This window comes from Amborella trichopoda, chromosome 5, assembly GCF_054954075.1.
Source record: "Amborella trichopoda isolate Santa Cruz 75 chromosome 5, AtrichopodaSantaCruz75HAP2 v2.0, whole genome shotgun sequence".
In the NCBI taxonomy this organism is placed as follows: domain Eukaryota; kingdom Viridiplantae; phylum Streptophyta; class Magnoliopsida; order Amborellales; family Amborellaceae; genus Amborella; species Amborella trichopoda.
Genome location: NC_142340.1, coordinates 8,888,190 through 8,913,653, shown reverse-complemented (window position 1 = coordinate 8,913,653; position 25,464 = coordinate 8,888,190). Strand labels below are relative to the sequence as shown.

Below are 25,464 nucleotides of genomic sequence, written 5' to 3'. Positions count from 1 at the left end.
TTTGAGATCCATCCGTATTTCTACATTTTAAGGATGCAACCTTATATAAACTTTTTCCAAACATAAATATACAAAACACTACTCATCTAAATCGTACCAAGTTAACATCTCGATATTGGCTCAGGAAAGAGACTTAACATAAATATACAAAACATAAATATACAAAACACTAAGTAGCGTAGTGAATCAACCTCACACTAAACAAAAGAAGAAACCTATCGTATCATAGTTCCTCTAAAATGAGAAAAGAAAGAACTTTCTTACTAGTGATACGACTCAACAAAAAAAAAAACCTTAAACCACTTATCACATCTCTTTAAGAGTAAAAACAAAAAATATAGAAGAAAAACAAGAGAAAAAAATGAGTACAATAAAGTGCAATATGTATCGACAGAGAAACATCATAATCTTTCCATGAATCTATATGATCATGTCAGCCTTCATCTGTTGTTGATATGGTTAGGGAAAGATATGATGTTTCTCCTCTAATCATAGAGAAGGATTTGTTCTTTCTCCATGCATCAATTCGATTATGATAGTACTCAATCTTTCTCCAGGCTATATACGTGACCAATAAAATCTGGGATTGTATGCAATTAGACCATTTACTTTTGATTCAAGGAGGTCATAATTACTTACAACCATCCAATTTGAAATTTGATAGCTTGGATGTGTCACAAAGTTCGAGATCTTTTGAAGTTTGAGCTTGGTTAATGGAATAAATGCAACCATCTAATTTCACATCCAATAGTCAAAATCAATTGTGACCATCTTGTACCAAAGATAAATAATCTCATTGTATACTTTTCCATAAAATTATATGTGATCAATATATCCATGGAGATCTCTATCCTTCTCCTCTAGTCAACTGGAGGGGTATGAAAATAAAAGAATCAATAGTTCTTCACTCCTGATCTTGTAGCTTTTCTATGTTGTATATTGTTTTATCAGTGTACTGAAAATCCACTTGGCCAAGTTACTCGGACAGTGGACTCCAGTGAGTCGAGTAACACGCTTGAGTCCAACCCATGTTTTAGGGGTATAAAAATGAGAGAATCAGTAGTTCTTTGTCTGATCTTGTACCTTTTTTATGTTGTATATTGTTTGTTATGCTAAAAATCGACTCAGCCAATGTACCTGGACCTTTTACGTGGTGAGTTATTAAAATTTTTAGAGAGAGAAAGCACTAAAAAATTTTAGGGCGACGTGAAACATCTCAATATTTTTAGAGAGAGAAACTGTTAGATTTGATACTATCCAAAATTACACACATTAGTAAATTCCATATTAGGTGGGCTTGAGATTGATATTGATAAGTTTCTTAAAAGAAATAGAAATCGAAAAGGATTAGGACACTTGGATATATATCTCTTGATTTTTGAGATATATGTAACATGTATAGAAAGTTTCCTATTTAGTGTGGATTATTAACCTTATATAGTATGAAAGTGCAAAGAATTTGTGTGCATCGTTGCTCTGACGTCTCTATCTGGTGTTATCGATAATAGTTGCCAGAAGTAAAAAGAATGAAGGAAAAATGATTTAAAGGGGTTTGCTCGATTGAATTTTGTTAAGAGTTAGAGATGTAACTCTCCGTTTCAAAATCTTTGATGTAACTTTTATTGGTATAATAATGGGCAAATTAAATATTAATTTTCTAGAAATTTATACCTAAGATGAAGAGAATGTTTGTGCAAAATTTACAGTATAGTAAATGGTACTAACAAGGTTTTTTAGAAATATAATTTTATTATATTATGGGATCGTCTAAAGAGACCATTTATTTTTAAGAATAAATCTCACGAGAAATCATTCTCGGTCGCGATATTTTGCTTTTAAAAGACATGAAAATGAGTCCATAGTCCTTTTAAAAAAGCTCCACCCCCGGCTCATTTTATTTTTGGTGCGGTTTGTATAGGGCTTAGGCTCTAAACAATCAAATTATAGCTTACTTTCAATTAGTGTCGACAAATGTGGTTTCAATATTGGAAATCTTTATATTAGCTTTAAAATATATTTTTATATTTATTTATAAAATTTAAAGCTTAAAAAATAGAGTAGATTGACTGTTTAAAAAATAGTCTAGATTGACATATCTATGAAAAACTGATAATCTTAAAAATTGACGGTCCAAAAATACATTACAAAATATATTATTTTCAAAACTTTAAATCTATTTTTATGTCCATGCTTCTTAATGTCTTGATGATCAATTTAAAGATATTTGAGCATCACAATAATCTCTTTTGGTGAAATTTTTGAGGTAGGCTGAAATTTGATTGTTTGGAGCCTCGGCTCTATATAAATTTTTTCCTTTTATTTTTTTTGTCTTTTCGAGATCCTGTATTTCGAACTTCTCGAATGAGGACAATAACCCTAACACTCTCCTCTCGTCTGGTTGAGTACATGCACACAAAGAGGATCTCTTCGTTTTGCAGCTTACAGCATCTGGTAGAGAGAGACAGAGATGGGGAGGAGGATATTGAACGATGCTCTGAGAAGTATAGTGAATGCAGACAGAAGGGGGAAGGCCACCGTCAATCTGCAACCGGTCTCCAATGTCATTGCTTCCTTCCTCCAAATCATGAAACAACGAGGTATAATAAGCAGTTATTCAGTTCCTCTCTCTCTAGTCTCCATTTCGTGGATCATATTCTTGTTCTCTTTTAGATGTCGCTGCTAATGTTGCTCTTTGATTACATCAATATTCTCTTGATTCATTCGAATGTTCATATAATGTTTAAACATGGCTCTCTTATGAATTCGCTTTCATGGATATCTTGTTGCAGTTATTCCTTAAAAAAGTTTGATTATTTTTCTTGAATTAATGGGTTTTACTTTTTGGGGTATATGAGATGGAGTTGTGTGTTTATTGGTAAAAAATAAAAGGCGGGGTTTTCATATTTCTAATATTGATTTAATTGGAGGTTGTTCCTTTACTCTTTCAATTATCATTATTAGTTTTTGTGTGTTTTCCGATTTATCATCTGAACTGTGTCATGTATATTGGAAATGTTTATTTACCTTTTGTTGTTGGAGCTACTCATTATGGCCATTTCTGTATATTTGTTGCAAGGCCACTATTCGAGACAAAATGCATTGATTTTTATTGAAAAAAATTTCTTATATCTTCAAATGTTGTTAAATAGTTTCAGCTTTCTATACTTTTGCCATTCATGAAACAGCTCAATAAAAATTTTGAAGATTATTTGAGCTGTAATGAACTTTTTTGGGTAATTAAGTGGTGGGAGTTGAATTTGGATGTAATGTTGCAATCGTCAACGACTAACTGATTCACGCAACGGGATTCATTCTTGCTTTGCTGTTTGCCCATTATTTTTACAAAACCTATATTTTGTTGTTCCAATACTTTCTTTGTGGGTTTTTATAAATTCCAAGAATCTGAACCGAAGCACTTTATCTACTATTTGTTTGCGCCCATTAGAGCCAGTATTCATTCGTTGGAGCAATATCCTTCCCTTCAATTCAATAATCTACATTTGTTGATCCATAAAAGAAAAAGAAGCTTAATGTTGCTGCAAGTGTAAATATGATTTGATGAGTCATTCTATTCCATGGTTGTGGGAATTCTTAAAAATTTGGTCCTCTGTTATCCAGGATACATTAAAGATTTTCAAGTAACAGACATGCATAGAGTGGGGAAGATCACTGTAGAACTCCAAGGCAGGATAAATGATTGCAAAGCTCTTACCTATAGACAAGACCTCAAGGCAAAGGATATTGAACACTACAGATTGCGTATGCTTCCTACACGTCAGGTACAAATTGTATTTTCCTTAATAACTGTATTTTTACTGAATATATTGTTCTTTTCTATGTCCTATGACTGTACATTTCTTTGAATAAAAAAATCTATTTGTACATTTTATCTTTAAATAAATAATTCTTATTTCGAAGTTATCTCTTCTCTCTTGCATATATAGATTGCAAGTATGGGGGATCTAGGTATGAGTAGATTCAGTAACGTTCTCGATTTCTTTATTCTGGAAATATAAATAACAATAGGCCAGTGAGACTTGCAATCTTAAATCAACTACTTACCATGAAGACCATGTTCAATGTAATTAGGGGGTTGCCTATCTAGGAACTATGGTTTACTTGTGATCTTAAAAACAACATATCTATAGGATGAGCTTAGTTGAGATGTGGATTTTGAGACGGATGAGTGGCAAGACAAGAAAGTATAGATTCGGAATGAATGCATATGAGGGAACTTAAGTGTGGCTTCAATAGGCGATAAGATGAGGGAAAGTAGACTTAGGTGGGCTGGCAATGTGCAGCGTAGATGTAATAAAACACCGGTTATGAGGTGCGATTTGGTTCAAGTGGAAGACTCTAAAAAGGTCCAAAAAGGACATGGATAGAAGTAGTGAAAAAAGATATGGTGACTTTTGGCCTTACTGATGATATGACCTTTAAGAGTGAATAATGGAGGAACATGATTCGTGTAGCTGACCCCAAATAATTGGGATAAGGCTTGGTTGATGATGATGATGATTTGTAAGCTAAGGATGATGATGATGATTTGTAAGCTAAGGACCCATTGTGTCTTATGTTTTTTTCTTGCAAGAAATCCAATTTAATAGTGAATAATGGAGGAACATGATTCGTGTAGCTAACCCCAAATAATTGGGATAAGGCTTGGATGATGATGATGATGATTTGCAAGCTTAGGACCCATTGTGTCTTATGTTTTTTTCTTGTAAGAAAATCAATTTATAATAATGATCTTGCTACGTGTTGTCATGCTGATCTAGAATTGGTGTTTTCTACCAAGTATACCTTTCTAGTTGGTTAGTGAAAAATGTGAATTTTTTACTTGCTTTGTTGAATGTTCAAGAAGCATGATACTTTGAACATACTTTATAGTAGTGGATTTCCATGGAAACCAAATGTTGAATGCATTATTTACTTTATGCGACTTTTGTATTTTTTGGTTTCCATTGTGATTCATGCAATAAGGAATTTACTAGATCTTTTGATTTGGGATTCCATATGAAAACCTCAGCCCTACTAGTATCAATCAGGATAGAAAAAACGAATACCTTTTTAGGTTACATTTAGGATAAAATCATTCATCATCATTGTTATTATTATTATTATTATTATTGATAGTTAGGATAATATTAAGGTTTTAGGAGAGGGCAGAAAAATTTATTCTCTCTTTTGGTACCAAAATTCATTAGGAATCAAAGGTCTTTAGAACAGGTCACTCCCTAGTGACCAATTTTTGGTTGATAGACCCGGTCTGTGGGTCACCTTGACCCTTACTTTTGTGAGACTCTTATTATTATAATATTAACCGTTAACATTTTCAAAAAAAATTTCGTTAGGAATCAGAGTGGGAAGTATACATCAAGAATAAAATCAACACCGAGGATAGCAACCTCAGTAGTAAGGGCCTTTCTACCTCATTCACACTCTAGCAAGTAAAAGACATCACCTTCATGTCACAGATGTAATGGCAGCAACCAGGAAATTGATGAATTCCTCCACTTGCTTACACATTGTTGCATATCGTTGGGAATGTGGGATGCCTTTCCTTTGGATTCGGTATGTGGTCAGCGCCTTCTTAGAGATGACCAGCCGAAATATCATTACTAACAAGGTCCTTGGAAAGATCATCTCCAAATCTCAATTTGCCTTTGTGGCCGGTAGACAAATTCTCGATGGAACTTTCATCACCCATGAGGCCATCGATTCCAGATATTTATCAGGGGAGAGAGGTTTGGTTATCAAACTGGACTGCAAAATAACCTATGACCTTATCGATTGGTCAATCTTAAAGGAGATCTAGGAAAGGATGGGGTTTGGGAACAGATGGAGGGCTTGGATCTGAGGCTGTATCTCCAACCCCTCCGTCATTGTACTTATCAATGGGGCCCTGAGGGTTATTTTATGACGGCTAGAGAGCTGGGACAGGGGGATCCTGTATCACCTTTCTTGTTTGCCATCTATGGGGAACTCTTCTCAAAATCCGTATTTAAATTGTTCCAACAAGGTGCCCTCCAGGGCTTTTAGTCGTCAAGTAAAGGGCTCCAATTTCACCTCTTTTATGGTGACAATCCATAGTGTTCACAAATGCCTGCCCCAATCTACTCAACAAACTTTGGCTTTTTTTGAGATGCTATGAGCTCTCCACTGCAATGAAAATCAATTTCAGCAAGTCTAGGATATTCGGGGTGAGGATGTTAGAACAAGGGGTGAGGATGTTGGAACAAGACGTGAGGGCTCTATCCTGCCATCTAGGCTCTGTGTCAGAATTTTTCCCCTACTTACCTCTATGTGTAGGGAAACCTATGGGACACTGTCATAGAAAACTTCTATAAAAGGCTTGCTATTTGGAAAGGTAGGTTCCCTTCTTTTCTTTTTATTTGTAGGGGGAGGGGTGTGTGTGTAACTCTCATCAAGTTTACCCTTGCAAACATCCCAACTTACTTTATGTCCTTGTTCCACAACCTAGCTGGTCTGGCACAGAAGCTTGAGCTCCTAATGTGTAATTTCCTATGGACTGGAGGGAAGGACACAAATTTCACCTTGTAGCTTAAAATGAGTTGTGTAGGCCAAAAAAAGCAGGTGGTTTAGGAGTGAGAAGGTTGAGGGAACTAACGTCACTCTTTTAGGGAAATGGTGGTAGAGATTTGCATCTACATATGCCCAATTGTGGAAGGAGGTGGTGCGCAGCAAGATGGCTGCAAAGAGGATGGGTGGTTCCCAATAATATAATTCCAAGACAGAGAGCATCAGGGGTGTGGGTCCACTATGCCCAAGAGTTTATCCTTTTAGGGGATCCCTTCCTTGCGGAGCTACCATGCCCACCACCAAACAACCCCCCCCCTCTTCCCCCCCAAAACCAAAAAAACAGAAGAATACATCCTTTTTTGTATCTAGGATCAGATTTAAAGTGGGCCAAGGGTGTAGAGTAAAATCTTGGACAGACCAGTGGCTAGGAACCAAAACCTTGGCCCAAAGTTGGCTGGATTGATTTCCCTAGCCTTGAACGGATCAGACAATGTGAGGTGCTACATTGATCGAACAAGTGGAATCATGCTGTCCACTCCTTTATTCAGAAGGGCTTTATCTGAGAACGATGCCGAACAGTTATTGGCCGTCCAACAAAACCTATACTCGCACTTCATCCCTCTTGAAGGGGACGATCAACTCGTTAGGTTCCCTTCTCCTAATGGGAATATCTTCTTTTTATTACTCGCCGCAGCCAAATCAACCTCATAATCCTATTTTCGTCAAGATCTGGTCAACCACTGTAACTCTAAAGATCCAGGCCTTTCTTTGGATACTTCCACATAATAAAATTCTCACCATAGATCAGCTCCAAAGGAGGGGTCTCCATCTATCCAACTGCTGCATATTGTGCCAGCAGGACAAGGAGACTGCCACACATTTGCTTCTACAATGCCCAGACATCTCACTGCTACAGGTCCAACTGGTACAGCTTTTTGATACACCATGGGTCTATCCACAAAACCTACGACAGCTATTCCATGCCTATGTCCCCGTCGCTTCCCAAAATACTCGCAATATTTGGAGAATGTCTATCCGAGCTTTCCTTTGGATGGTTTGGAATGAAAGGGACTCTAGTATTTTCCAGGCTTAACAAAGGCCACTTCTTTCTATTCTACACCTCACTAAAGCTCTCACAATCTCCTGGTCTAAAAGATTGCCACAGCGTGCCAATTTTGGTTCCTGGCTCTTTATTTCCCATTGGAATTACGTCATGCACATGGCCCCACACCTGTCTATTCCTCGGATAGTTTGGGCACCCCCATGCCACTGGGCACTTTGAAGCTAAATGTTGACTGATGCTCTTTTGGGAACCCGGTTCACATGGGGTATGAAGGTTGTGTCTCTAGTCACAGTGGTCTAATAACTTCCTTCTCAGGTCATATAGGGTGCACAGACTCCATTATTGCCGAAACCGTATCCATCCTAGAGGGCCTCAAGCAATCAATCACCCACTTAAAGAACTTTTAAGACCTTATACTGGAAGGTGACAGCAGTAGTGTTACCTCTTGGGCCAACGGTCCCCGTGGAGTCTAGCCCACTTTTTTTATTATATCTGCTATATTTGTACGGGACTTCGGTTGGCATTCAATCTTTATTCCAAGGGAGGTGAACACAGTAGCAGATAGCTTGGTTAAACAAGGAGCCTCCTCGCCTATGGAGCAAGCATACTTCACAGCATAGAATCAAGACACCTCTCCTCTCTCTCTCTCTCTCTCTCTCCCTCTATCATCACTCCCACCTTTTTCTTCTCATTTCTTTGTCCTCTCTCTTGTCTGTTGATAGTTTGTAACAGCCTACTCCTTGTAGGCTGAACCTCCTGTTGCTTCTTTTTCCTTTTTTATAGTTTACCCCATTTTGTACTAGCACCCATACTTGTGGGTCACCTAAAAGTGGTTACATTTGTACTACATTATGATATTTAATTCTACAGTTAACCATTCTTCCAAAAAAAAAAAAATCATTACTAACAAGAAGCTCCATAACCAACAAACCATATTTGAAAAAATCTGCTAGATGTAGAACCCATAGTTCCCTTTGCTAAAGGGATTTTGGAAGCATTAAAGACCATTCTTAAACTTTTGGGTAAATTTGTATACATATGGGTGTCCTTCAATATTGCCCAATCCTATTAGGATTGGGATTGTGTTACTTCCACAAGGAATTATAACAGGACCAAAATTTTACTCCAGAATCGTGAGATTGTTTTTTCGGATCTTGCATTCCCTGAGCGCGATTGCCACCTAAGTTGGGTGATCCCTATATCTATGGTGGTGATTAACACATGATTTGTTTAAGAGAAGAGGTAGATGAGAGAGAGGTAAGGATGCATGGGATTCATGTGTCCTAATTCTTGAATTGAATAGTAAAAAAAAGAGTCATTACAATACAAATGGAATCCTGAAAAGATTGAGATGCTTTCTAGGAGTTTTAGGACACTTTTAGCCCTTTATGCTGAGTGCCTTGCGTGGAGATACGCACTTGTGAAGTCCTGTAGTCTTCTTTGAATTGGCAATACGCAGATAGAAGAATACACGTTAACTTCCAATTAATTTAAGCCAAGAATAGTTGTTGGAGAGAAAACTGTGGCATTCTAACTACCCCAAAATTAAGAGAACCTAACCCTAAATGCATGAGGAACATGCATGATAGTTGGCAATAACCATGCAGTTTACTGTAGCACGTCATATCTCCACTCTGGATCCACTTTGCCCATGTATAATTGGATGGTTTGCTAGTGAGCCAATCAGAATGGTTAAAATACATCTGATTATACTATTAGTTGTCCCTGGATATCTGAGTTAATGTTTAAAACCTATGTTTGTGATTGATACAAACTCCTGATGCCCTCTAGGCAGGCAGGTGCGTTTCGGTGATTTGCTTGCCATGGCTAAGCAATGATTGCTTCTCTCCTACAAAAGAGGTGTTTACATTTTGCCTTCACTGGGGAACCCTCAAAACCAACCGTTCCTCATGTGTCATCCTTGGTTTTCAGGCCTTTTGGTCATTTACCCTCCCATAAAGAGTGGGAAGTGTTTTGGGGATGCGAGGGCTCTTTTAATGTGTCTCGAGGTGGTCTTACAATCTCTAATGGTCACTCATGGTGATTGAAGACTTGGTTAGTGGCATTTGATGGGTTTATAGTGCAACAGAGGAAATTTATGAGCTTTGCAGCAATGGATTGGTGATCCACCTCCCATGTTTGGTGAGAGGATAACAACTTAAAAGGACTCCTTTACTCGTTTTGGGAGCAGGGAGAAACTCATTATTTGTGGTGCTCAACTTCCTTGCATTTTAGTCTCTAAGTTAACATTATCAAAAAAATTTCCTTGCATTTTAGCCTTTCAAATCTTTATGCCTTTGCCTACTTACCATGGAGCAACTTGATACATATACAAATCTCTCATTCATGTCAACTTTCTGCAAGAAAACTTTTGGAAGGATTTCCAAACTATCACTTTAAAGTTTTCACGACAGCAATTATGAATAACAATATTGGTTTTCTAAAGTGTATTTTATGGTTATTATTTTGTGTGCGCACGTGTCTTTTTAACATTCTTTATATGTCAATCATTCCATTGATTGCAAATAAGATTTAAAATAGGCTTTGGGGGTATTATAAAGAGAAGTGTCTTTCTTATACTCCTGAAGACTATTTTTGTCTGCAATCAAAGCAAATGATTGAGGCTTGAACATGTATGGCTACATGTTTTACACTTGCTAATTTCCATATTTGGAATCAAGTCCCTTTTTTTATTTCTGGTGGTGTATGAATATTTATGGAATGAGCAATCCATATACTAAAAATTCAACAAGTTTGTTCATTATGAAGGTTCATGGCTGATTGTTTGAAGAATTTAACCAAGAAAATGAAAAGATGCATTGGTGTGTTTGGTCTTCAAGTAAATTATGGTGCTAAAGAACTCAGTGAATCCCTCACTTGGCCCAAAAGCCGTAAGGCATTGATTGATTACTTGGTTGACCAATCCCTTTTAGTCTAACATGGTCTCTCCTAGTCATTAATCCTTGTGAAAAGAAGTTCATATATGACCTGTCTGCTGAGTGTTTTCCTTTCTGAAAAATGCATCACTTTAATGCCTTGTGGTTTCAGCAAATGCTTCCAAAATTATGGCAGAGTGCCATTATGGTCCGAAGGAAGGTGTTGAGTATGGTCTCAACCTCTTCAATGGTTCCACACATGTGAGATGGATGCAAATTTGATTTTGGTCGCCTTGAGTAATTTCTATCAAGACTTTGATTTTTCATAGGCATGTCGACCACGTAATGACCAAGATTACTTATTCCTCAGAAAACCAAAAGATTCATTATATTCTTCAATCATTAACATCAATCGTCATATCGACTGACTTCTTATTTGGTGCATTTAGGGATTTTATCAAATAACCAAAATTATGCAGTTGACATTTCCCATAGATAGAAAAAGGCTCACACTTAGATTGTGCAAACAAGTTAATCTCTGTTTCATGAGTTATTTGTGCCCTTACTCTGACTTGTTTGGTAATTATGGGGTGCTGCTTATGAAACGTTGACCAGATGCAAACACTAGTGATATTGAGTAATTTTGAACGTCAATCTTCATGTGCCAATTTATTGATTTATTTCTTTTTGTGTCTGTAGTGGGGATATGTTGTGGTTACGACTCCGAATGGGTTATTGGATCATGAAGAAGCAATGAGACAGAATGTGGGTGGTCAGGTTCTTGGGTATTTTCACTAGATATTGTTGGGATGCAAGTAGAGGATTGATTTTTCTAGTTTTGTGCCAGTCAAAGAAAATTCAAACTCTTTTGTTCAAAAGTTTCTCTCTCTCTCTTTGTTTCTCTCTCTGTGTTTTGTGTGTGTGTGTGTATTTGTTTGTGTTATAAATTCACTGTCTTTGAAGAGTCTCCCCATCCTTTCTTTATATAAATAAAAGGGCTCAGCAACATTTTTTTTTCAAAAAATCAACAATTCGATTATGTGAAGAAGTATGCCCTACCATGAGTTGACATCCTTTTTTCCCTTTTGATTTTCTTTTTGAATGTTAACATAAGGCTTTACATTACAAATTTTTTGCTATTTGATGAGTATGAGGAATCAAACAATTTGTAATTTCAGAATAGCTTTGAAGTTCTTATTACAGGCGTTGCATGATTTTAGTGGAAGACATGCTTCAAACAATTAGACGTCTCTCATCCATACAAAAAACAAGGTTTTAAGACTAACAGATGCCCTTGGTTAGAAATTGTGAATTGGGTTAATCAGCATTGGAAGTTTTTTTTTGATGAAGTTAACTGTTGTATTAAAAGGTAGGGATGGTACAAAATTGAGTTTCCGAAATGCGGAGACTATATACGTACAAGAATGGCAACCCTCTATGAGGGAGCAATATACGTGGATTATCCAAAAAACTTAGAAAACATTGAGTGGAGATACAGATGCATAATTGTGGACTGAGCTTGCAAAAAAAACTTCAGATGCTAACATTAGTGGCACCCAACTTGGCAAAGAGTGTCAGCTAGGGAATTGCTTTCTCGCCAAGTGTGACTCCACGTGACCGTGATGTTTCTGCCCAGGTGGTTAATCTCTTCAAAATCAGTCTTAGAAGTTTGTATCAAAGGAAAAAGTTTATATAACGCATAAGGCGCACTTCAGAAGGGGCTCTTATACAAAAAAGGCAGTAAATGAGGTTCTATGGGGAGCTTCACATTATCCTATTCATTGAATGGTGTGTAGACAACTATGTTGTGCAGGCACCCCTTGAAGTTTTTGACAGACCTTGAGTGGAGAACTGGCATATCCCAGCTGTTTAAATATGATGTCTGATCTTATTGAATAGATTTCCCATAAAAAAATGCCTGAATAGTTCACAAATTTTCTTCTGCAAAATCTTTTGCGCAAGTGTAGGCTGACGTGTTGTTGAAATACCTGGAAGGCCTAATGAAGTAGTCTTAATGTCAAACTTTAACCCAATGGTGGTAGATGAGCGTGAGAAAGGAAAGACTGTTGGAAACAAGTATCAGTGGACTAATATGGCCTAACCATGGAAACTAAGTTGATTGGAAGAGAAATAAGTACTGTAGCTACTTTGGCCATGTGAAAGGGAATCAGACATATTAGACCTATTCTTTAAAGGAACACAAGATTAGTGATGACTCAGTACCTAGAGCTCTTCTGGAAAGTCTCACAACCAGTAGCTAAGGTAAATGAAGTCGTGTTTGGATAATGACAGTACAAACATGGTTGATTGTGTGCAGGCACAAGTGAGACCTAGAATCAGTAGTAGGTTAGTTTATGCAGGGTTTGGAGGACCTCCAGGTAATAAAAGAGAGGAGATGATTTGGGATGGCAAATGCTCAGTAAACTCAGCATACAACCTATTGTTTCACACGTCTGGCCCGCATGATGGCAAAGATATGGAAACTCATTTCACAAACTAAAATTGATAAGGCTATGGTAAAGGCAATGAATCCTTCCCTCTCCTTCTTGTTGCTCTCTCCGCATCCTCTTTTCAGTCTCTCTTTCTACCACTTCGCTCTTTCTTTCTACCACTTCTCTCTTTTATGCCTTTCATTTTCTATCCATTCTTTGTCTTTTACCTATAGCGGATTTACGTACCTCCAAGCTGTGAAAGAAATCCTTGAAATGTTTCCTGATCAATGGAATAAGAAAAATCAGCAAAGAAACTGAATAATTTTTCTTTTTTTTTTTTTTTTGCTTTTTTTCTACCACTTTATAGAGCTTAGGGTTTCTAGAGACAGTAAAGAGAGATGGGGGTTCAAAGAGTTCCACAGAAACAGCTCTGAATAGGAGGGAATTGAGGGTGGGGATGAGATCTCAAGGATGAAATTTTGGACGTCTATTCTTGTCATCAAGCGCATTTAATCAAAATATTTTAATTTTTTTTTTTCAAAATATAAATTGATCGAAATATTTTTAATTTTGGGGGGGGGAGAGGAGGGGGGGGGGTATTTTGGTTAATTTATTTTTTACAAAATAATTTTTTGATATTTTTATTGGATTCTAATATTTTTAAAGAACATATATCCAAAATTTTAAGTGATTTGGATATATATATAAAAATTAAAATTAAAATTAAAATACTAAATGCAATCGTGATTATTAGATCAACTCAAATTGAATATGGGACGTCGGGCCTATATGTAGTTGTAGGTTAGTAGGTTTATACAAGCATTTCTTTATATATATATATATGTATAACAATGATCTAATGCAACGACACTTCTATAAAACCATGTTTGTGGTATTTGTATGGCCCAAAATTTTGCAACATACTCTCTTCATTTCAATAATTAATCCTAAAAAAAAAAAAAAAAAAAAAGTTCAATTTGAATCTTAGGTACGGTCAAAATGAGTCCCTTCGAAAAGCGAATCTAGACCACACATTTTTATAAACTCAAAATCATTTTTTCCTTTTTTAACATTGTTTGTCTAATGATAATAAAACCATCAAAAAAATTGGAAATGAAAAAATCCTTCTAAGACCTAGATCTAAGCATCTCACTAAAATGAATAGCTTATGGCTTATGTTAATTGGGTTAAAAAAATACTTTTTAGGTTATGTTTTCAATTTTTTTCTCTTTTGTGATTGTTCATTAGAATGAAAAGCTTCTTCAAAAATAGTGTAGATCGACAGATTTATGAAAAATTGAAAATTTTGAAAATTGACGGTCAAAAAATGTATTACAAAATACATTATTTCCAAAATTTGAAATCCCTTTTTTTTTTTATGTCCATGCTTTTTGATGTTGTGATGATCAATTTGAAGATATTCGGGTATCCAAACTTCATATTATAGTAAAATTTTTGAGGTCGGTTCAAATTTGATTGTTTAGAGCTTCAGCTCTCTCTCCTCTCTCTCTCTCTCTCTCTCTCTATATATATATATATATATATATATAGTAAAAAGTAGGTTCAAGTCTCTAAAGGGTGAGGGTGGGGGATATCTTGGAGGCCCAAAGTATATAAACTCCTCGAGTCTCCTTCAACGATTAGGATCGAAGCTCACGAGGAAATTGAACTTGTGGATCCTTGAAGTTAGGCAACAACATCAACCATCGTGCAGTCATCGAAGCTGATATTACTCTGAGACTGAGTATAAGGTGTGTCTCCTTTCTTGTTTCGGAAGAAAATTTCGTAACCTGCACGCCCCCGTGTTACTGAGAGAGGAGCCATCAATGTTTAGTTTGATTTGCCTAGGCTTTGATGGTTACCAAGAAGCAGAGATTCCTTGGAAATTCAGTAGGGGCAAGGCCAATTAAATTATTTTCTGGTTTTCACCAAAGAAATGGTAAAGGATCTAAAGCTATCATAGAACTCTTGTATAGATTCCTTTATTCCTTACGTTATTCAGCTGTTTTTCTCGATCCTTAGGCCCAATTTATAGACAACAATTATGCTTTCTACAGAATTCTGTAATGGTGTATTTTCTGCCATAGCGATGGTCTACATGCTCTGATACCAATTATTACAATCCTCACAGCCAAAACAGTAAAAATTTGAAAAATAAATCCAAAAAGAATGGTGGAAAGGTCCGATCCAATTGAATTACATAGTTTTCTTTAATAACCTAGAACTTAACCCTGAAGGTTCAACCACTCACCACCAAAAGAAAAGGGAAACCTTCCTAATCTAAGATAAATCCATAAAGGAAAACATATAATTCTCTGTCTCTCGAGTGATTTCATGTTACGGTTACATGGTTATATAATAAAACAATCTTCAAAAACCATATTGTTCAAGTCGAGATGATAGGCTTTTCAACACTTTGAATTGTAATTTTCAATGCATTATGAGATGAGGCTTTACCAAACCATTTTCCGATATATAGATATGAGGAATCTCCCTCTCTCTTGCATATGAGGAATCACATCGTTGCAACTTAAATTCAAGCTAAGAATCGAAGTTCCAAAGATGTCAAAGGGATCTTCTAACCACTCCAACCACGCCTTTGAAATTCCAGCCCCCCAATGAAAGGTGCTCCATAGTTTCCACACAATCTCTCTGTCTCTCTCTCTCTCTCTCTCTCTCTCTCTCTCTCTCTCTCTCCTCGAAGCATGGAATAATGAGGTCGGGAACTTTGGTGCAACAAGCGAAGAATAGAACCTTTGAAGCATTTAACAAGTTGCATCCTGTGATCAATTCTTGGATCTCAAAATTCATCACTCCCATCTTACATATGAGAGAGAGAGAGAGAGAGAGAGAGAGAGAGAGAGAGAGAATGGTGCCTAATTCTGATCTTCTTCTTATAGCCTTGATCCATTTATCCAGCATCCTCTGTGTGATTCTTGTGTGTGGTTTCCTCCTTTTGATTGGCACTTCTCTCTCTGCATTATTCACATTTTTATTCATCATTTTTGCTGGCATTTATAATATGGTCTCCTCCCACTCATGGCTAATCCAGGAAATGAAAAGCAGCTTGAAATGGGCTTCTTGGTCTCTTGTAGAATTCACTGTGAGATTAATGGTGGAGGCCTATTTGGTCATTGTGTTGTGGTATAAGTCATGCGTATCTAAGCTCGAGTCTTGGCGAAGAACAGTGATTTTACCTGCAATTCAAAGGGTGCACCAGAGGTTCCAAACTATAGTGGAATGAATGAGAATATTTATATTTAATTTGTCTCATGTCTTTGGTATCTTCGAGCTAATACAGAACCTATATATCCAATAATTAAAGGTCCAAACAGGATTGAGATCCAAATGAGAGAGAGAGAGAGAGAGAGAGAGAGAGAGAGAGAGACTATGACTTGATGGTGAGAGAAGCTCAAATATGTGCAAAACAGAGAGAAGTTCATGCACATCGAGCTCGCATCTTTTATGAGGTAGAACTTCATGCACATCGAGCTCGTATCTTTTATTAGGTATTCCTCTTTGTTTCTTGAAATATTTTCCGAGATACTTCTGTTTAGGTGGAGACTTTTTAGAAAGCACGTCTTTGTTGATAAATTTTGGCGTTAAAGCTGTTTTTAATAATATTTGAAAGAAAGAATATATAACTTGAAAAATATTCTATTTGTAATATAGAAATCTCACATAGTATATCTTTTAATTTTTTATCAACTTTACCCTTTTTTACCATACCTTTTTGGCCCAAATAAAAGTAAAAAATAGATCTTTTTTTTATTCATTTATAAATCCCCTCTCTTCCATTGTTTTTAAATACCGAGTCGTGTTGGTTGATGGACTTCATTTTGCATGCCATTCACAAAATAAAACTCCACAAAATGACCAAAAAAGAAATAAACTAGAATAAAGAGAAGGAGATTTTAAAAAGGAATAGAAAATGATATCTTTTTAACTTATGTTTGGACTAAAAAGGTGTGATCAAAAGGGATAAAGTTAGTCCTGAGGTTTAGAAGATATACATGTGAGATCTCCATCATATATATTTTCAAACCTTGGGTTTGTTGAGAAATGAAACTTAAAAAAATGGTGTACATAGATATTTTCCCTATAAAACATAGGAAAATAGTTTGTTAGTGCTATAACCATCAAAATAAGTAAAGCCGCACCTAATATCTCACCGAAAATTCCAATTCAAGCATTGAAAAACCTTTACATCGATCATCTTGGCTTGAACATTATGGTTGTGGAAAAAATTTAGAATTTCAAGCTCTCAAAATAGTGTCTATTGTAAGACCTTCTATATTTACCTTAAAAATAAGTGTTCACAGATCTGCAAGATCTTTATCATTTTTTACTTTCAAATTTCATTGTCCGTATTGGAAATTGATATTAGAGCCATCATGGAGATTTTTATTGCAGAAAGTACTTTCTGGTTAAGGATTTGAAGTGAGGCTTTATTTTGTTTTTATAAAACCTATGCCTTATAGAAACATCATCGTAAAAACTATAATGCTAAGTACTTTTTTTTTTTTTTTTTTTTGGGGGTAAATCTCTTTTTGTTTTCCAGTGAATCGTTTTTCTTAAAATGCTTGGAAGGGTGGCAATGCCCCGGGTGGACTGGATCGGTCCAGTGCTGCCTCATCAGCCGGCCCTAAAAGACTTGGGCTTGGGCCACAAATGTGGCCTGAGGGCTGTCTAGAGCAGGGCAACCATGGCCCGAGACCGTTTAGAGCCGGGCAACCATGGCCCAAGGGCCGGGCCATGGCCCCAGCCTGTTGCTACCCCTACTAAATTGTTGTTTTTTATTTAAAACTATGAAATAATTGAAACTATATATCAACGAATAAAAGAAGTAGGATTACTGCATACTTTTAAATCTATTCCGTCAAAATTGTTCGAGTAGCGTCCTCCTTGGCAAGTTCATAGGTATTGCTATCCGTAACGATGATGCATTTATTTAACTCGCAGCGATCCCAAGATCTCTTTGATTTCGTCACAAATTAGGATTAGTCCTAGGGTTGGCAAGGGGTCGGGTACGGGTATAAGGCCGACCAAACCTGAATAGTATTCTAATCTAGGTTTTGAACTGGAACTCAATCCGTTGGGTTCAAAAGTTGGACCCATACCCATACCCATCAGGTCTCATATCTATCCCGTCAGGTCTTAGGTCTAGTCGGGTCCATTGCTACCCTCATTATGAGCTTTTTTTTTTTTGCTCTTTTTTTACCATCATATACCCATCTGGCAACAAGGCCACAATCACCTACTATTAGATTTTAAGCTATCTGATTTGTCGGTTAATAGCTAAAGATGATTACGAGTTCTTATTGTATACGATCTTTAGTACACCTAAATGAATAGGGCTTAAAGTATTTTATCTCCAACAATTTATGGGTACAGGTATGGGTATGGGTATTTTAGACTCCAACGCGACTCACTAGGTCCAAATATTGAACCCATACCTGGATCCGTGTCGCGGTATACTCAACGGGTCCCAGATAGTCTAAATCCATTGCTACCCCTAGTCCCAATAAAAATTGCACTTTACCCCTTTTCTCCTTTTATAACTTCAAAAAAAACCCCTATGCTATAAGATCTCTTGAGTAATCTTCTACCAAGTTTAGACCTTGTTTAGATGCGCATGTATTGCATGGTCTTCAATACATAATGTTTGATGAAGAATGGTTAGTGTAAATACCAAAACCTTGCTTCTCATTTTATATAATTTTTTTTTCTATATTTTAAAAAGAAAAAGTTTATATAAGGAGAAAGCCTTGCTTCCAAAAGTATGGCTATAACATCCCTTTTGATAGAACAATATACATTTAACAGTCTTAAAAGGTTTGATAAATTTGTAGACATCCGTACCTGATTTTAAACTCAAAATCTATTTTCCCCAGGTTTGGAAAGAGATCGCACTTAAACATGAACTCACCATATCCGATTTCTACCTTCCTATCTTCTTTTGGCACAATTGGGGTACGATAAACCCACACCTTCAAACCTCGCTAGAAGATGTAGTTTATATATTAGAAACTCCTATAACAGCCACAAAATCTATTTTCACCTTTAAATATAAATTTGAAGCATAAAAATAACATATGAGCAGAAGATCTATAAACGTTATGAATCTGAAAATATTGAAAACCAGTGTTTCAAAACCCAAATTAAGGGGCAAAATCTTCAGCCATGTCGAATCACTGGATCGATAAGAATCAGTAATTTAGAAAATATAATAAAAAATTAAAATGGATATATATTGGGTGGAGATATGGATGAGACCTAAAAAAATATTAGACAAGCTTGATAAAAAGAACATATACACACACATGGTGAGAGGATTTTTTGGGGGAACCAAGCCGTGACCCATACTATCCCATAACAGACTCGGTCCCAACCATAGTTAGCAAGTCGGGAAATAGTAAAATATCGGTTTTATTTCAAAAATTCGAAGGCAAAGTCGGATAAAAAATATGGATCGCCAAAAAATAAAGTAAATTATAGAATCATGAATATCTTATATTGATTCAAAAAACATAGTGAAAAAAGTGGATATGTAAAGATCACACAATATAAGATTGTAATTTGCAGCTATTGCATAGATATATTAAAGCTATTAAACACCGATTTTATATCCTTACTAGTGTCATTAGAGTAATACTTGACTATTTTTTGTTGAAAATGCTTACTCTATTGTCACAACACAAAACATATCATAGATTTATCGGGAGCATAAAATGAAATAACAACAACAATACTAAGCATAATAACTAATTAGTAAAGAACAAGAGCTATGAACCAAGGTATGGGATTACTTTTCAAAAAAAAAAAAAACACCCTCAATACAAGATTGCAGCTAATTCAAAGAAAAGGCAGAGACCCAAATATGTAAATAGTAGTCCATCCAAAATGCTAGGTTGTATACACCAATAAAATAAAATAAAAATAAAACATGAAATTAATCAAACTTCTCTATGCATAAAAATAATAATAAAATGCTTAAGCAAATTAGAATCTCACATTGAATTCTTAGCTACCTAAATCTTTAATATCATTGAATCTCTCTCTTGCTAGGAATAGACGTCTAAGATGATCCCAATCACAATGTCACGCCTCTATACTATTTTATTTTTAGCTTTTTTCTATAAAACATTTTGACACCAAATTTTAGGCGCCCACTCCTCTCTTAAACCAGCTCCTGTAAAAAAATTAAAACAAATATAATCAATAGAATAAAATAACAAAAATGCCCCTAAAAATTAGGGGTAATTTGGTCATTTGATTTTACTGAAAATATTTTTGTAATATATTTTTTAGGTGTGCCACATTAATATGATGACATGTACTAAATTTCATATTCATATAATTTGTAAAAAACAATTAAAAATAAAATACTCTAAAACATCAGTACTAGATCAAAAGGTTAGTGGCTCTCTTGATCAAAATTGGACGGCTGGATGGGAGGGAGTATATATCTTTCATACAATAAGAGAAGTACAAAAACATTTGCCGTTAAGTATAAATATTTTAAATGTAAATTACACTTGGGTACGTATACTATACTCCCTCAGGAGTATAGTTTACTTCTACGCCTTCGGTCAGAATACCTACTTGAAAGGATTTTTTGAATCTCAAATTTTGGGAGCCACTTAAAAATTACCATATGATTATTCTATTTTATTTTATTTTTTGAAATTTGAGTTTTTAACACTTAGATCTCACCATCTAAAAATTGAATGGTCTCTGTTCAATCTTGAGACTATATTATTTTTTTCAAGTGCATAGATTATAAAATTAGGAATCTTTCTTATTGAGATTAATCGGTGGGTTAAAGAGGTCACATCCCCAAAAATTAGAGCTCCTAAAATTAATTCTAGGTGGGGTTTTATCCAAGGAGTAAATGGACATTCTACTCCACGGGAGTAATGGTTTCTCCAAGCTATTTTTCTTTTTTTATATATATATGCTAGGTTCGAACCCACTACATATAAGCTAGGAGCAACAATAATCCCAGTTGAGCCATGGGCTTGAACCTACTACTTTTATTTTCTTTTCTTTGTTTTGATTTCACACAAGAAATGACATAATTTCCAATGTGCTTATGACCTTGTTCGATTGCATCATCCATAGGGAAAAATGTTCGCTCCTCATGCTTCCTTAAACTGGGAAGTATTGAACATGAACAAATCTAATGTATATTATATTTTTAGCCATTGGATGTAGAATCTAATGGATTGAAGTATGTCGCAACATTCTAAAATATTTATTTTGGACTTTGTGCTTAATCAATGATGCATCTTCAATCACCCAATTTCACATCAAACGGTCAATAATAATTATTACCTTCTTGTATCAAAAGTAAATATTCTCATTATATACATTTCCTTACAAAATAATATACATAAAATCAGGCATCGGTAATCCACTTCTTTCGCAAATATGATGATGATGTCCCTCCAGAGATTATTATGTTGTTCCAATATTAAGTTAGTGATGCCTGAAGTCCTTTTTTTTTTTTTGTCTGTTTTTTCTATTTTTTAAAAGATAGTAACAAAAACGGATAATCACATTCATATCCGTTATACTTTGCGTTATTACGGATGTACCAAATAGTTTATGTTATTACATGTATGTTCGTTTTTTACCATTTATAATGTAAATTTTTAAAAATGACGATTTTACCCTTTTTTGGATGTTGAACATCCGAAAATAAGCCGAAAGTGTAACGTTCACATTCCGCATTCACATTTTTGGATGTTCAACATCCGAGAACATCCGAAAATGTCATATTTTTTTATGTTAAACATCAGAAGATATCATATTTTTGGATGTTAAACATCGAAAAATGTCATATTTTCGAATGTTCAATACCGGAAAATGGGAATATGAACTTTTGGCCTATTTTCGGATGCTCAACATCCAAAAAAGTAAAAAAAAGAAGGTATGTATGTAATTTTTAGATGTTCAACATCCGAAATAGGGTATATATGTAATTTTCGGATGTTCAACATTTGAAAAACGGTAAAATTGTCTTTTAAAAACATTTACGTTATAAAAGGCAAAACATAGACATACATGTAATAACAGAAACTATTTAGTACATCCTTAATAACGCAAAATATAACAGATATGTATGTAATTTTTTCTAACAAAAAACTATTTGATATTGAATATCTAATTTATTTGTATATATTTTATTAATTTTTATATTATTTGTATATATTTTAGATAGAAATATCTAATTTATTTATAATAAATTAGAAAATATAAAAATATTTAATTTATTTCTGTTAAATTAAAAATATATAAAAATATCTAATTTATTTACGTTAAATTAAAAATAAAATCCCAAGTTTTCTTTCGAATCAGCAGAAACATCAAATTGCTTCATCTTTCTCACCAAATAGAAAAAAACTCCAAAAATATGAAAACAAAAACTCCAAAAATATAAAAACATTGGTTGTGACACCAGTTAAGGACATTCACAGGCTTAAGCATGGTAACATACTGAGACTCATGCATTGAATTATTTTATTATTCAAGTGTGCCCCAAAATTAATAAACACCTAGATGATCCGACAAGAGGTGGCAGGACATTGTCAAAATTTGCGGTTGAGCAAAGCCAAGCAAAGTAGGCACAACCTTCAGTCAATGACAACTAAATGTGAGGCAAGATAAAGAAGAGAGAGAGAGGAAGACAGATTTTTCTATATATTTTTTTTCCTAGCTGACAGCACTCACGACACCTAAAAGAACCCAACTCTCTTGATCTATTTGAAAAAGGAAAAAAAATTATAGAGAGCCCAAGTTTTAAACAATCAAATTAGAGCGAACCTCAAAAATTTTACTATAAAAGATTATTTTGATGCTCAAATATCTTCAAATTGATCATCTCCACATCAAGATGTATGGAAAGGAGAAAAAAATCGATTTTAAATTTTGAAAATAGTGCATCTTGAAATACATATTTGGACAATCAATTTTCAATATTTTCGAGGTTTTAAACGATCCAATAGTGTCAAGAAATGTGGTTTCAATACGGGAAATATTTGTGATAGCCTTAAAACATACTTTCAACTTTAGTTATAGAATTTAAAGCTTAAAAAATAGTGCAGATTGAATAGATCTATGAAACTTGAAAATGTTGAAAATTGATGGTAAAGAAATGTGTTACAAAATGCACTATTTTCAAAACTTGAAATTTTTTTTTCTTTTTTTTCCTCATGCCCATACACAATGATGTCAATTAATTTGAAGATATTTGGACATCCAAACAAGCAACTTCTTCTAAAGAAATTTTTGATGTGGGCTCTAATTTGATTGTTTAATTTTTGATGTGGGCTCTAATTTGATTGTTTAGATCCCCGGCTTTATATAATTTTTTTACTTAGAAAAAAATGGGTGGTGTAAAAAGAAAATAAATAAATACAGAAGAGAGAGAGAGAGAGAGAGAGAGCGAGATGAATGTACAAACTAAAAGAGGGAAAAGAAAGAGTGGGGGAGGAATATGGGTTATGGAGACGGAGGAGAAAACAGAGAAGTTGAAGGGGGAGTAAAAGAAAAGAGGTAGAAAGATTGGGAAAGGAGAGAGAGAGAGAGAGAGATGGGGGCATGGATGTCAAGAGAGGAGGAGGTTGAGAAGAAGCGCATCTTCATCCTGGCGGGACAGAGCAACATGGCTGGAAGGGGTGGTGTGGAGGCATCAAAATGGGACAGGGTGGTTCCCTCAGAGTGCCGATCGGACCCCCTCATCCTCCGCCTCAACTCTGGCCTCTGCTGGGAACTCGCGAAGGAGCCCCTTCACAGAGACATCGACACCTCCAAGACCTGCGGTGTCGGCCCTGCCATGTCCTTCGCCCATGCTCTGCTCAATTCCTCCTCGCCTTCTCCTTCACGTGTGCCCATTGGGCTTGTGCCCTGTGCTATAGGGGGAACTGCTATTCAGCAGTGGGAGAGGGGGAGTCATCTTTATAAGGCAATGATAAGCAGGGCGAAGGCAGCGGCGCGAGGGTCGGCAATAGAGGGGATTCTATGGTACCAGGGGGAGAGTGATACTGAGTCTCGCCAGGCAGCCGAGGCTTATGGAAGAAAGATGGAGAGTTTTGTGAGGGATGTGAGGTTGGATCTTCAGCTCCCTAATCTCCCCATCATTCAGGTGCACCCATTCCCCAACCCTTTACCTCCTAGCAGCTTCATCATAGTTTTAATGGAGAGTGGATGAAAAGGATTGGGATTTGAGAGTACTTCTCTTTTCTTTCTTTGATATTTATGATCCTAACAGTTGAGATCAGTAATTTACAGAGATTTTGGATTCAAAAACTATATTGAAGATGCAGTGGGGCGATTTTTTAGGACATCTCTCCTTCAATTAAATGACCACATTTTTTCAAACTTGAACTGTGGGATTCATTCTAGGATCAACTACATTTCCCCTTCTGTTATTGGGTAATTAATATTGTATTTCTAAATATTAATCGATCAATGTTGTGTTAATTTAGGTGGCTCTAGCATCAGGGACTGAACCATACATGGATATTGTGAGAGAAGCTCAGTTGGGGATGCACCTTCCCCATGTATTTTGTGTGGATGCAAAGGGACTCCAACTCAAGAAAGACAACCTCCACCTTACCACCCCATCACAAGTGCAGTTGGGTAAGATGTTGGCTGATGCATACCTAAATCACTGTGTTTTTTTACCATATTAGACCACCACACATCTGGGTTATGTGAATCCCATATGATTTGTAGAAGGCTGAGGCCCTAACAATCAAAGTAAGGCACACCTTCAAATCGTGTCAAAAGGTGTTGTTTCAGTAATAGAAATCTTTGTGATGCCTCCAAAATTGTTTTCATATCTAATTATAAAATTTAAAGCTTTAAAAATAGTGTAGATCATGCATATCTATAAACACTTTAAAATCTTGAAAATTGACGGTCCGAAAAGTGTATTACAAATGCATTACAATATGCACTAAATCGTGAAATCGTTATAAGATAGTTTCTCTCTCTAAAACTTAAAATTTGATATAGTTTCTCTCTTTGAAAATTTTATGTATTACAAATGCATTACAATATGCACTAAATCTTGAAATAGTTTTAAGATACTTTCTCTCTCTAAAACTTAAAATTTGATATAGTTTCTCTATCTGAAAATTTTATGGTAGTTTCTCAATCTAAAATTTGATATAGTTTTTAATCTTTAAAATTTTAATATACTCCCTCTAAAACTTAAATTTTGAGATAGTTTCTCTTTTTAAAAGTTTTGAGATATTCATCTCTAAATTTTTTTAAGTGGTTCCTTTCTCTAAAAGTTAGTATAGTTTTTGTCGCTAAAATTTTAAGAATACTTTCTCTCTCCAAAACTTAAGATTTGACATGTTCTCTCTGAAACTTGAAGTTTGAGATTGTTTCTCTATCTAAAAATTTGAGATAGTTTCTCTCTCTAAAATACTTATGTATTTTCTCTCTCTAAAAATTTCATATAATTTCTCTCTCTAAAATTTGATATAGTTTTCCTCTCTAAAATTTTAATATGTTCTCTCTCTCTAAAATTGAT

At 35.3% G+C, this 25,464-nt stretch overlaps 2 protein-coding genes across 3 annotated transcripts; both read left to right on the top strand.

Annotated features, from left to right (window-relative positions):
• Window positions 1-2,327: 2,327 nt before the first annotated feature.
• LOC18443729 (small ribosomal subunit protein uS8my) lies at window positions 2,328-11,506 on the top strand. Its single transcript, XM_006853911.4, has 3 exons — window positions 2,328-2,597; window positions 3,619-3,779; window positions 11,182-11,506. Exons 1-3 carry the CDS (start codon window positions 2,468-2,470, stop codon window positions 11,278-11,280), a joined length of 390 nt encoding a protein of 129 aa, XP_006853973.1. The 5' UTR covers window positions 2,328-2,467; the 3' UTR covers window positions 11,281-11,506.
• Window positions 11,507-23,310: 11,804 nt separating this feature from the next.
• LOC18443730 (carbohydrate esterase, putative (DUF303)) lies at window positions 23,311-24,751 on the top strand. Of its 2 annotated transcripts, none has more exons than XM_011628566.3 (2): window positions 23,311-24,063; window positions 24,407-24,751. In XM_011628566.3, exons 1-2 carry the CDS (start codon window positions 23,512-23,514, stop codon window positions 24,611-24,613), a joined length of 759 nt encoding a protein of 252 aa, XP_011626868.2. In that variant the 5' UTR covers window positions 23,311-23,511; the 3' UTR covers window positions 24,614-24,751. The 2 variants fall into 2 exon arrangements, with proteins under 2 accessions (XP_011626868.2, XP_088723498.1); XM_088867372.1 differs by having other exon boundaries at window positions 23,349-24,148.
• Window positions 24,752-25,464: the final 713 nt, after the last annotated feature.

Excerpts from the sequence above, each read along its gene's own strand:
- LOC18443730 (XM_011628566.3), top strand. The coding sequence starts at position 23,512 with ATGGGGGCATGGATGTCAAGAGAGGAGGAGGTTGAGAAGAAGCGCATC. Across the intron at positions 24,064-24,406 it reads CTAATCTCCCCATCATTCAG|GTGGCTCTAGCATCAGGGAC; the intron begins GTGCACCCATTC and ends GTGTTAATTTAG.
- LOC18443729 (XM_006853911.4), top strand. The coding sequence starts at position 2,468 with ATGGGGAGGAGGATATTGAACGATGCTCTGAGAAGTATAGTGAATGCA. Across the intron at positions 2,598-3,618 it reads CCAAATCATGAAACAACGAG|GATACATTAAAGATTTTCAA; the intron begins GTATAATAAGCA and ends TCTGTTATCCAG. Across the intron at positions 3,780-11,181 it reads GTATGCTTCCTACACGTCAG|TGGGGATATGTTGTGGTTAC; the intron begins GTACAAATTGTA and ends TTGTGTCTGTAG.